The sequence below is a fragment of the Physcomitrium patens genome, chromosome 1 (assembly GCF_059467195.1).
Source record: "Physcomitrium patens ecotype Gransden chromosome 1, ASM5946719v1, whole genome shotgun sequence".
In the NCBI taxonomy this organism is placed as follows: domain Eukaryota; kingdom Viridiplantae; phylum Streptophyta; class Bryopsida; order Funariales; family Funariaceae; genus Physcomitrium; species Physcomitrium patens.
The window spans coordinates 23,391,664-23,405,341 of record NC_143410.1 but is presented as its reverse complement, the minus strand read 5'-3'; the positions used below and the strand labels follow the sequence as shown (position 1 = coordinate 23,405,341).

The 13,678-nt window shown below is 33.7% G+C and overlaps 1 protein-coding gene and 1 long non-coding RNA gene across 2 annotated transcripts; both read right to left on the bottom strand.

The window, feature by feature from the left end:
• Nucleotides 1-5,717: 5,717 nt before the first annotated feature.
• LOC149989947 (uncharacterized) lies at nucleotides 5,718-6,486 on the bottom strand. Its single transcript, XR_016505272.1, has 2 exons — nucleotides 6,268-6,486; nucleotides 5,718-6,159 (listed from the first exon to the last, which is right to left on the bottom strand). It is a non-coding gene; the product is annotated as an uncharacterized LOC149989947 (long non-coding RNA).
• LOC112289060 (putative N(6)-adenosine-methyltransferase MT-A70-like) lies at nucleotides 5,718-11,679 on the bottom strand. The gene is made up of 8 exons (XM_024534004.3): nucleotides 11,206-11,679; nucleotides 9,235-10,362; nucleotides 8,996-9,094; nucleotides 8,600-8,683; nucleotides 7,970-8,328; nucleotides 7,547-7,763; nucleotides 7,172-7,251; nucleotides 5,718-6,870 (listed from the first exon to the last, which is right to left on the bottom strand). The coding sequence occupies exons 1-8, from the start codon at nucleotides 11,371-11,373 to the stop codon at nucleotides 6,573-6,575; spliced, it is 2,433 nt and encodes an 810-aa protein (XP_024389772.1). The 5' UTR covers nucleotides 11,374-11,679; the 3' UTR covers nucleotides 5,718-6,572.
• Nucleotides 11,680-13,678: the final 1,999 nt, after the last annotated feature.

Genomic DNA, 13,678 nt, shown 5'->3' with positions numbered 1-13,678 from the left:
ATTAGAATGATCACAAATTTTACTCAAATATATGTCAATTCAACCTTAATTTAATTCTAATTAAAACCCTATTGAATTTCACTCAACTTTAGACCAAACCTAATTAAATCTTAAATCCTAATAATTCCTAAACCCTAACTCAAATCCTAAATAAATCTTAAATTAAACCCTATTTCAAATCCTAAACCCTAAACCAAACCCTAAATCAAACCCTAATCCAATCCTAAACTCTAAATCAAACCTTAAATCAAATCCTAATCAAACCCTAATCCAAACTCTAAATCAAACCCTAACCAAATCCTAAACCTTAGTCCAAACCCTAATCCAAATCCTAAATTAAACCCTAACCAAATCCTAAACCCTAATCCAAATCCTAATCTAAATCCTGATCCAACCCTAAACTCTAATCCAAATTCTAAATCCTAAACTCTAATCCAAATCCTAAATCCTAAACCAAATCTTAAATCAAACCCTAACCAAACCCTAGTCCAAACCCTAAATCAAACCTTAACCAAATCCTAAATCCTAATCCAAACCCTAATCCAATCCTAAACTCTAATCCAAATCCTAAATCCTAAACCAAACCTTAAATCAAACCTTAACCAAACCCTAGTCCAAACTCTAATCCAAATCCTAAATCAAACCCTAACCAAATCCTAAACCCTAATCCAAACCCTAATCCAATCCTAAACTTTAATCCAAATCCTAGTAATTCCTATGACAGATTTAAACCTCAATATCTAATGAATAAACCGTTGATCTCAATTCAAAATTTTTACACTTCTTAAAAAATTAAGTTCAAAACAAGCAAAAAAAATTTGAAAAGGATCGGAGTTACCAAATTGACGAAAACTTCAAAAATGTGTTTGGGTGTTAGCCGGCCTCCTTCTCCAATCTTGTTGCCAACCTTCCAGAGCCAATTTCTCTTCTTTGCGCTGTTCGATTGGTTTCAAATTTCTCATGGACATAGGAAAATAAGTCTAATATCCTCTCACATAAGCTTTACTCCAATCCAACTAGTAAATTGCATGAAATCTTAAAAACCCTCACTGGACCTAAAATTCTACTTTCTGAGACCTTGACTCACTTAAACCGCAATATCTCTCAGTTCAACCGTTAGATCAAGCTCAAATTCACAACATGTATTCAACACAACTATAAACATGAACCCAAAAAAATTCACTTGTAGATCTGCAACAAAACTCTCGAAATCACTCAAAACATAAACCCTATTTTATTTCATAAAACCCAAGTCATCCGAAAAAAACCTCAACTTTGCAAAGCTCTTAAAAATTCGTATCAACTCCAAATCACCCAAAATCAATGCTCATAGAAACCCTATCCAATCTTCTCTCAAACCCCACTCTCCAATCTGCCAAAGAGTCCCGTAGTCGTCGTGGAAACTCGGTTTTGTGCCTCAGGGTCTGATTTCGACCCTAGTTCATAACCGGCCCTCTCCGGGTATCAATATCTAGTTTTTCTAACTTTTTTCTAGAATTTACTCTTAACTTTCTTCTAAAGATTCCTATATCATTTATTTACTCAATCTACTTTGATTTGCCTTACTTATGGTACTACAAAGTAAGTAGAAGTCACCTTTCTAAAAGGCAACATTGATACCTTTTAATTTTTCTACCCCTTTGGCTATTAACTATATTTCTAAGATAATTTGTTCTAATATTTTGAACTAAGATCTCTTAAATTATAATAATCTCTACACTCTTTCACCTATTAATCGTATTACATCATGACACCGTGACATCTTATGACAAAAGATTTAGCAAATCAATTATTAGAGCTACATGCAACAATGAAGATATAATTAAAAGAAACTCAAGAATAGCAAATAACCAATGTGGATGCCTATCGCAAGGAGCAACTACAATTCAACATAAGTGATAAGGTTTGATTACTTCGTCAAAATATCAAGACTACTTGTCTTTGTGATAAATTAAACTATCGTAGGTTAGGACTTTTTTTTATTTGTGAACAAATCATTCTTATTATTTATCAATTACATCTATTGGAGTCTATGAAGATCTACCATATATTTTACATATCCCTTCTTGAGCCATATAAGATAGTGAATATCTTAGAAAGAAGACAAATGCCACCTCCTCCTATAAAAGTAGATAATAATCAAGAATTCGAGGTTGAAGAAGTCTTAGATTCAAGGGGGCATTGAAATAAGTTGAAATACCTTGTTCATTCGAGTGGATATGATCTTAGCAAACACACATGGAAGCCAACAAAGAATCTTATAAATGCAACAAAGAAGGTTGAGGCCTTTCATTGACAACATCCATCAAAACCAAGATAAAGAATTGCAAAGATCCATGAAAGATAATGACTACTCCTCGTGGAAGTCGTCTCTACAAGAGGAGGTAATGTCATAGACATATATATTTACCTCAATAGTTACTTATATTATTAGATTAAAATAGATAAATATAGATTAATTTCATAAAATCTTCTAGAGAAGCTTCTTAGAAGCTATATAGATACTGTTTTGACTTTAGATATGTTTGTAGGTTAGAAACTTGGCCAACAAGCTAACCACGTGTTGGTAGCTTGTGGAGCAAGTTAACTCCGTATAGTAGCTTGTGGAACAAGCTAACTATGTAGCGCATATATAAATAACTTGTCTTGCAAGTTAAAACATGTGGTTAGTAAAGTCAACATGTTTTAGAGGTCCTATAGGATATCACCATGTAGCTTTTAGTTATAAGTATATAAAGAGGCAAGAGTGAAGCCTTCTTTATTCTTATGAACACCATTCTAGTCCTTAATCTTGTTTCAAGACTTTCTAGTCTTCTTGTTTTTAGCAATAGCCATTCTAATTAATATTACATTATCTTTTGAGTGACTTTCTAGTTCTCTTTAGTGACATAAGAGTGTATTGAGGATTCTCTTTCTTTGAAATTCACGTCCTTGGCAAAAATAAAAAAAAAAGTGAATTAAGTACAATCAAGCAATTATACACTACAAAACTAATCATACACTATTCACTAAGTTTTCATCCAATAAAAGTAAAAAATATATTTTTAAAAAGTTATTTTTTTATCTTTTCAATGGTCTAAGAAACATATAAATTCGAGTTATTACAAGTCAGTTATGAAGGTTTGAAAAATAACAAGTAAATAAATGAAAAGTTAAGTAAATAATTTTTATCTCAAGGATAACTTGCTTAAGAAATCAGGAGTTTGAACCTCACAAAGGCTCACAAGTAGTGTATATGAATTACTAAGAGAGGCCACAAGGCCTTAGTCTTATCTTCCTAACTACCTTCAAGATACTACAACCCATATGGGACTTGTGCACCTCCCTTCTTACAACGACTACACTTGCTACTGGTCCTCCTACTTTTTACCAATAAAATCAATAATTTTGTATTTTTGACTTCATTATGGTATTAAAAAAAAACCCAATTAGCTTAAGAACTTAATGTGGCCTTCAAATCTTACTCCATTTCTTCATAATGGCTTCTGAAGTGGTAAAACTCATTTTTACCAAAGTCTTGAAAATTGCTCTAAAAATTCTTTAAAAATTCTAAATAAATTATAAAAAAAACTTATAATATTTTTATAATATTAAAATCAATTCGAATCTATATTTTCTTATCTTGATGATTTTTTATAGTAATAAAATCAATTTAAATCCACTACAAATTCTACTTTCTATATAAATAACTAAAAAGATATGAGGTTCTTTTTCATACTTCTTTTAACTACTAACTAATATTTATGTTTTTTTATAAGTAATTTATATATAACTCATTATAAAAAAAATAAAAATTAAACTATTAAGTTTATTCTTATAAAGAAAATATAATCAATTTTTTTATAAGTAATTTGAATTAAATATAATCATTTATTTATATTAATAATCTATTAAATAAAGCTAAAGTAAATAAAATATAAAAAATATATAATATACTTTAATTTAAAATTTTAAATTAAAAATAAGATTAATAAAGAAAAAATAATAATATTTTGTATTGTTGAAAAAATAACTAAATGATTCTATAGACCTAAATACTATTCTCATATAAATAAGATATAGGCATGTAGAAACTAATACACCATTCCAAAACCTAAATAATTTTGTGAGTATGCATATATAATACATATTTGCTAAAATTTATTATTTGATTTCTATATTCTTTCATTATATATATAGTCAATTCAAAATCAATCATATTAAGCACACTTAAGTAATGAAGTTGCCTAAATTATGTCTCAACAAAAACCTCCTACATATAAATATTTTAAAACATTAGTGTCTTTAAGGCATAAAAAAATCTCTTATATTTAGCAAAAATTTAACTTTGCACACTAAACTCTTAAAGATATTACAATAAAGAATAGTAAAAAAATTATGAAAATCTTAAAAGAAATAAATTACTTGATTAAAAAATTAAAAGAATATAAAATTTAAGTATAAATAGAGTTATTTATTGAAAACATACAATATAAATGATAGCGAGATATATTTCAATCTTTGAGATTATAAAGATAATTTTATTTGATTAATAAATTTTAATACAAAAACTTAATAACTTAGTTATAGCCTTCAAATTTAGAAAAGCTTTAATTATTATCTTTTTATTCAAAACTTAAGCAATCTAAATTATATTCTATTATTATAAAACTTCAATTTAATTGATGCTAAAAAATTAGAGAGTTATTTAAAAGTATTTTTTTTATAAAAATATTTTTTAAATATTTTGAAATATTTTATAAGAAAAAAATTTAAATAATAAAGAATATAAAACCATCTTGCCTTAAAAGATTCAACATTTCTAATATAGAAGTGCTTACACAAGTAGCAAGTACTAGCTTTTATAGTATAATTTCTAACATTGAGAATTCTTTTATTATTAAATTTGGCATAACATTGTCAAAACTATATACAAAGAATCACTTGTGTAATTAAAAATATACCAAATCTATCTATAATGTAAAAAACTTATTCTATGTACTAATTACTACAATGAAATTCCATACATCTACAATGTATATCACATTGACGAGTATGCTTAATTAAAACCATTTCTATTGGTCAATATAACAAAATCCAAAAATTTAAAGATTAAATTTAATGTTCATTGTACAAGTCCACATTATGTATATCAACTATTCTAACATGTCACTTGTCAATATAAATATTGCTTTATATCAATTGCATTGCAATCTGCACATAAGAATCATCTCTTTACTTGCTACTATCAAATGACAAGATTGCTATGGACAATAAGAAAGAATAAACAACTATATTATCATCTTGCAAATATGTATGAATCTAGTCTTAAGTCATTGCAATTCTAACATTTAAAAATTATATATTGAATTAATTGCATACAATGATTAAAGACATAAGCATGGCATCTATTTATTTATTTTTAATGATACCAAATTATTTAGAAATTAATATTATTAAAAGTAATTAATTTTTAGTATTTTAAAAATATTTAAAAACTTAAAAAGATACAACTTTAAAATATTAAGAAAGATTTAGAAAATAATAAAATAATTATATATATTGTATGGCTAATGCTTCCACAATTTTTGCTATTGTCATTACAATTCCATTAAATATTCAATCAAATTTTTATCAAATTTTATCAAATTTCTTCTTTTTTCATTTTTAAATATTTATTTAAAAACATAAAGAAAGTATATTCAGCCACCTGACATAAGCATCAAGAAAAGTCTGGATACTCAAAAAGCAAACTTTCGTAAATTGGAAGCGAAGAAACATTTCTGTTCCTAAGCCACTTCATGACTTTTGGAGCATCCTGGGAGGAAGTGCAAGTACATAATTTCTCAAGGTACTGATAGCCAAAAACCCAGTACAGGACATCCACAACCCCTTAGCACCATGCTGAAACCAGCACAATGCAGAACTACGGCAACAGTATATTCCTAAACGCAGATGCTGTCGACCTTTAGTTAATCCTTACATTACCGTGTGGACATGATCAGTAACTGCCCTGCAAAGTACTCTCAACTTACAACTTCAAATGCATGCAATGCCTTTTCAGAATGCCCATTCCTCTTCATAATTTCACTTCACGAGCCTTATTCTTGACCAATGCAGAACTATCAAGGCATGGGAAGAGCCCGATCAAGCCATGTGACATGAGGTGCTGCTGCCATGCTGAAAGCCCCAGGATATTATCAACCAAAGCGTTTCGAAGAAAGATCAAATAGCATCCTCACAAGCAGAATTCTCATGGGCTGCAAGAAATGGCAAAACGGTACCCACCTCACGACTTGGTGAAACACATGGAAAGCGGCGAAGTGGAGATGCTCTCATTAGACCGGGCTCGCGACGAAATTGGACTCCAACAGTGACACCCAAAGGCATGCTTGCACTCGAACTTGTCTTGTGAAGTAATCTATAATGAGATATCACCGTGGGACACTGACGTCCCCCAAAACAATTCTGCATCTGCAGCTCCATATTTGGGTATATCCGACGCATTTTTGGTTTGAAAAACTATGAGCAGAAGGGCTGCAGTGGGAAGGCGTCACGATGGGCTACAAATTACTGCTGTGATGGTCAACAAGTCAATCGAGCATTTCAGTATCATGCAGAGGTACCTTCTCATCCACGTTGGTCACAATTGTAGTATTTACGGTTACCGTCGAAACTGTTGTAATAAGCTCAACTCTTTGTGCAGACGCTGGTGAGCTCTTGGTTTGAGTGGATGCAGAATCGTTGTCTTGAACACTGGCCTTAGTTTCGGTTCGTGTAGGTGAGTCAGGGGGCTGAATAACTTGGTCTGGATAAGCTGCTTTATATCGTGCACGCAACCCTTCGTCCACAAGGCGTACTCCATTTAGCTGATTTCCAAGCGATATCCACCTGCAGACACGACCACAAGGAATGAGTGGTTGTAAACGTTTGTTATTGCATCTTGGACGACACTTGAGGTGCAAAGCTCGGGGTTGATCCTCTCCAAAACATGTCATTAAAAGTGTACATGGGAAGCAAACAACATACATAGTGTCTGGTTAAGATACGACCCGGTTTGCTGTGGCATTAGACAGGAGCGAAGATAATTCATTCATTAATTCATTCATTAATCTAAATATAAAAACAATATTGTTTTCAAAAGAAGCAATCAAGAAACAAATACACGTTAGATAGAAAATATGCAACATACCCTGCATGAGTGTTGTGCATTCGGGCAAATAACTCCAGTTTTCGTGTTCTTGGGCTTATTCTTTCCAACAAAGGATACATCTGCAGGCACCATCCTTTTTTAGAACACAAATAGTGTATCAACAATGCAAGAGAAAATGCAGCATCAAAGAGATATATCTAAAGATAATCTTTAAGAGGTAAATAGGATACCCACACAGCTGTAGCCAAATTTAGACAAAGATGACCCCACAGTAGAATGAATCCTCAACTTTTCTGCAAATCCATTTGCATTAAGGGACAGGTGAAGTATGGTTTAAAATAGAAGACCTTAATCGCTTTCGCACTGAATCTAAGCTGTAACTACATAGGAAGAAGAAAATAGTATAAGAAGTACCTCATCAGGTTTCCGGCTTGTTTCTCGAACCTCTGCAACAATCACATCCGTGTCAATGTTGCGATTGACATCAGGGTGGCCTTTTATACCTACTAAGCAGTGCTCCTTGCTATGATTTAGCCAATGACCTGTTCGCCCTGTCCGGATAATTCGCTGAAGCTGATTGGTTTTGACCCAGATGATTTCTTCCATTCTTTTGTAGCCCCATAACTCAAGGCTGGTTGCACAATTTACAGAATGGACATGTTCGAAGTAAACGCACTACGTTAGACAAATTCAAGCTGACATCATGTATGCACCAAACGGACTATAAAAACACATGTGTGCACATTTATAATTCTGAAATAAGATTTAATCAATACATACGTCGGGAATACTGGCCTAACCATCGGAAGAGTAGTTTGGGAAAATATAGAAAATTACCATTCTCTTCCGAGTTCCATAGCACGACCAGTGACCCAAAGAAATATAAGTCCATCTGTTTGCAGTGCTGGTACATTCAGATTACGCATCTCATCATCAGCCATAGTCCCATAGGGTAATTCCATATGAATATCCCATGGAGGATCTGCCATAATAACTCCAAACTGTCCCAGAACATCCATCTTAAAATTACGTATATCACATTGTACCCATTGAGGCTCTCCAAGTTCTGCATCTGAACAATACTCTGCACGTTGAGGCCTAGATCCAGGCCTCTGATTAGGCGGTATGCCCGGAGTCATCATGAGGTCCGGAACATCAGGAATTGGATCCAACTCATAGTGCACATACTTGCACGTCTGTATTCATTCAACACGCAATGTTTATCAATCACAAAGCCATGATCAAGAAAGATAGATGAAGCAATACCCCAATCCGCAAGTTAGAAAAAACATTGTGTAGAAAACATCTCGCAATTGAAATAATATCCGCGTAGTGAAACAACTTCTGCTGATACCCAGAGCCAGCAGATCACAGCTATTCAACCGTCATCCTTCTAAAATAAAAAGTAAAAAGAAGCTATGAGAAACATGGGCTGAGGGGGTAGCCCAGGAAATCAAGAATATGCACCTTCATATGACGACAAGTGTCCAAAAATGAGCAGTCCCCAAGATTTGAGTCTGTGTGGGGTGCAATAATGCGGCGAAAATGCATCTGATTTCAAGTCAATACGGACAATGGTGTATCAGAAACTTTAGGCGTGTAGATAGAAGAATGTGATCTTCGGTTCTACATGTGCCTGATTCAACATTAACTAGATGAATAAACTAAAACATGCCGATTCAGCAACACTCCGCAGTGTCGGTACAGACAAGAAGTAAATGTAACAAGAAACTACTGCCGCTGTGCAGAGAAGTGAACAAAGTCAAAGTCCTAACATCGCTAGCTATCTGTCGTAAGAAAGTTCAGTAACTGGAAGTAGGCATGAAGTAAGGAGCATGAAAAGAAGGTGCAGTGAAGCCTCACTTTCTCACAAGCCATGAAATGGTTCCGCTGGTGTCGGCAGTCCTCTTTTGTAAGAGCGGCACAGTATTCTTTCAACGCAGAACCTCCTTTCGTCTTAAACTGAACAAGTCATTAATACCAAAACATATTAAAAATTAAAATTGAAATATTTCAAAAGATAAAAAAATATATATATATCCAAAATAATCAAACATCAATCTAAATCGAATACATGTTTAAATAATAAAAGTAATAGTAACCTTTGCTGCATTTGCCGTTTCTTTTGCAGTAGGGCGATGCAACAGCTCTAAGAGCTCCTCAGCTGTCTTTGATTGCTGTTGCTCCTTAAACGACTTTTTATGCAACAACGCATCAATATCCTCCTCCTCTGCAGGTCCCCGGCCCTTCCCACCCATGCCACCATGAAGTCCAGGTGCATGGGGAGGTCTCGGAAAGGGTCCACCAAAACCACCCCCTAACCCTGGACCTCCTCCAGGCATACCAAGCATGCCCATACCACGAGGTCCATTTCGTGGAAGCATGAGAGGACCTCCTCCACCTGGAAACATAGGGCCTCCTGGAGGAGGCGGACCTCCCTGAAGATGATCCCACATATCAGGCCTCGTAGGAAGACCATGAGGCCCTACATTTGGCTCCATCACGCCTCTATGGTGGTGATCTCCACCCATCCGTGGGGGTGGCGGCAAGCAACCGCCAGGAAGCTCTTTGATCAACCTTCCTCTATCAAAATTCAGAACCAAAACGTGAAATCCGCCATACTGACAATCTTCAATATCCTCAATCTGCAGACCTCCTGCTTCTGCCATTGACCGCAGAGCATAATCCACGGCTGTGACGCCACCTGCCTCCCCACCACCTCCCACTTCATGCAGTGCATCGATCTCAATAGGGTTTACTTCTTTGGCAAGCATTCGATAGTAGATGGTCAAAGAGTCTATGGGAAAAACTGACATGTGTGACAGCAGGTACCCAGCAACCATTGCCTTCACAACTCCCAGTGCATTTACAGGGCCAACTCCCCGGCCACCATCCCAACCACCACCTCCCCAACTGTCAGCTCCCCATCCCTCGCCCTGAACTGGCCCTTCAGCTCCACCCCAGGAATCCCCAGGCAATCTAGGCCCACCCATGTCTATATCCACGTTTGCCTTGTATGGGGCACCAAGAATCCCCCTTTGCTCAATAGAGCCATTCGACAATCCCCCTGAAAAGCTCTGTCCAGGACCAGCATACCTAGGACCTCCCGGCAGTTCATTATGGTCTCCACCACTTATTGCATGGACACTATCAGACTTCTTCTGGACAGACTCTTGAATCTCTGTAGGATGCTTCCTTTTGATCTCTAGTCCGCCAAAAACGGACGCAACCTGCAAAACGAGGGGTATGTACAATGTCACTCTCTTACCAGCGAAAGAAGAATACTCTCATTCCTTATGGGAAAAAAAAAAAAAAAAAAAAAAAAAAAAAACTCATAAGAGAAGTTTTTGGCACAACTATACAAACTCTCTTTCAATGCAAATACATGCATTGTTTCGGGCCATTTATGCACTAGTAGCAGAAGAGCAACTCCAAATCCACATGCGCGTAGCAACGGCGAAAAAGGTGAGAAAAGTAGATAATGTATAAGCACGTATGCAAACAATCAATGGTGCCCCCTTCTTTGCTATGTGATATCTCACCAAAGAAGTACCGCTATGGAGACTTTTGAGCTCACCCCTGACTCTAGGATTTAGAATCACGTGAAGTCTATAAGGCAAGTGTTCTATGATAAATGTTTCGTTGGCTTTAGAAGTAAATTGAGCAAAACTCATGCTCGTAAGGATTTACTGTGGATGCCATTCCTTAGAAGCCGACTGAATTATACAAACTCTCTACACCAATGATAAACTACATGCATAAATGCTGTTCAACGTATCCCAGAGTAATGATAAGTATACACAGCCTCGTTTTAACTAGTTCTATGTTTCTACATCCCAATCACAGAACTTGCTACTAAACGGAGGCTGTAAAAAAAACATAGCTCTCTCGCGAGCGGTACAACTCCATTGACGTGAGAATGGCGCAATTGCATTAACATGAGAACATGAGAACATGTTAGATTGCCACGCTCAGAACGAATTAACCGAAACCCTAAAACCCAGACCTCAAGTTCCATCTGACAACCGCGTTGCCCGAAAAATTACAGAACATGAGTGCAAACCATTACAAACCTTCAAAGAGAGCTCTACTGCAGCTTCAAGATCGGGGACCGTCACAGCCAAGCTCCTCGATTGCTCCAAACCAGTCCGTCGCAAGTGCTCGACCTTGTTTTGCAAATGGCGCAATTGCTCCCGCAAAGCAACGATTTCTTCCTCCCCTCCTCCCATCGAGACATCCATCTTGCCCCCCCCCCCTCCTCCCAAACCTTAAACCTAACTAACCCTCACATCTTCTCCACTCTGCAAAACAATTTCCAACTTCGCATGAACCCAAACTCCTCCTCTTTCCCAACAGAAGCCAGTTGGATTCTTCCCGACCTTCTTACAAAGACTCCATAACCGAAGGTTTAGCCACACCAGCGACACATTTCCACATCAATGCACGATACAACTCAATATTAAAATTCAAAATAAAAACCAAAGCCTCGCTTGCTCTCCCACTTCTCCTCCTCCTTCCTTCCTTCACGTCGAATCCAAACTCCAAATTTAGTCTGTTTCGCAGTTAGTGAGTTTGTTTCTCTTTTTGTTTTCGGACGGGTGAGCCATTCCCTTCCATTGCATTATTCCCATGCTGGCTGGCTCCCAAGGTTGTGTACATACACTGCATACACAAAGAGTGGGCACAATAATAATAATATTGTATTCAACACTTTATCTATACTTGCATCCATCCTGCATTTGTGGCTGAGGTTTAGGGTTATGGTTTCGAATTGAATGTTTAGGATTAGGAATTTATATTTAAGGGGTAAGCCGTTGCCTTGGATTTCTAGCGGGATTTCTACTTGTCTTTTGTTGCGAATGCAAGTCTATTGTTGTTCATTCATGGAGGACGTCTTATTATAAGAGACTCTTTGGTTTAATTCTTTTTCTTACAAGGTGTTAACAAATCACCAGAGTAATTCCTCAATGGAAGGTGTTTTGTGGGATAAGTGGTTCTTGCTACAAGTGTCATAAATAACCAAGCACTAGAAGAGTTTAAATTTATTAAAACCAAAACTATTATAAGAATATATATATATATATATATATATATATATAAAGAATTACTTAGACACAAGAATTGATGGTTATTTAAATTTTTGTGTTTAATTAATAATTACTTATATCTCTTACAATTATATTGAAGTGTTTTTAGAATAATATTAAATATAAATGTAATAAGAATGTATGCTAATAAAGTAATTAGGATTTGTGAAACGAATTTGGTAGAACAATTACTTCAAAAAAGATATATTTGGTACATATGAATGGATAAATATAAGTCAAATTATATATATATATATATATAGAAAAAGAATAATTATATAGATATATTGATTTTTTTCTCTACAACTACCACACGGTTTAAAAATATATATTATGGCTTTAATTTTAAAACAACTAACTCTTTATTATTTTAAATTTTGAATAAATATATTTTAAATACTATTATTCATGTTATTGTTACTAATTATTTTTCATTCTCTGTTAAAAAATGTATATCAATCTCAACTTTAAATTTGATTCTAATATTTAGATCTGCATTCTTAAATATTCAAATATTCAAATTTAAATAAAAAAATATTATATATATTATAATAAATTATTTGAATGTTAAGAGATTAACCATCATCTTTTGTAATTAAATATGGTATATATTGTTTTAGAACAAACTTTAACATTTTTTATATAGATCGAAAAATCAAACTAAAGCATTATTAGTACTAAAATATTAGATATGAAAAATATTTATGCCAATTTTTTATAACTTTGACAAATGCAATCATCTGAAATTTTATAATTGTTTTATATTACTGATTATGTTTTTATCATATACTTGTAATATTAACACCCAATAAATAGTAGTTTTCGTTAATTATCTTATATCATACTATAAGACTTTAGATTTCGAAGTAATTTAACTAATATCTTTTACTATAGATTTAAGATTCTAGACAAAGTTTTATTACATATTTTATTGTTATGTTTTAAAATTTTGATAAGGTAACATGATAATATTTGATGACTTTATCATTTTAATGAATAACCATTATACAACTTCATCATGTAATTTTGAGGTCATTCATAGTGCAATTATTATTAGTAATATATAACAAAAAATATTGCTATAACAATAGTAAAAACAAATTTATTGTTATAACAACACAGCTGAAATTAATATTGCAATAATAAAAAAATAAAAAAATACATCTCCATTGATCTTATTAATTACTAAACAAGATTAAAAACACTCTTATAAAAAGACTATATCTCTATTTTCTTACAAACATATATTAAAGCAATGAACAATAATGTTCTAATAAAAACTACTTCTCTTTATAGTTTGTGTAATCTCTATAAAGAATCCTTAGTATGAAATAAAAAATATTTATTTTTTTATAATATTTTTGGTTACTTTGGCATTTATTTTTTAAAATTATTATTGATTTATTTTTATTTCTTTTATTCAATTTTTTGTATATATATATATATATATATATATATA

Bases quoted from the DNA above. Each gene is read 5' to 3' on its own strand.
- LOC112289060 (XM_024534004.3), bottom strand. From the start codon at position 11,373: ATGGATGTCTCGATGGGAGGAGGGGAGGAAGAAATCGTTGCTTTGCGG. The intron at 9,095-9,234 runs GTTACTATTACT...TGACTTGTTCAG, and splicing joins AAACGGCAAATGCAGCAAAG to TTTAAGACGAAAGGAGGTTC. The intron at 8,684-8,995 runs GTGAGGCTTCAC...ACTTGAAATCAG, and splicing joins ATTTCATGGCTTGTGAGAAA to ATGCATTTTCGCCGCATTAT.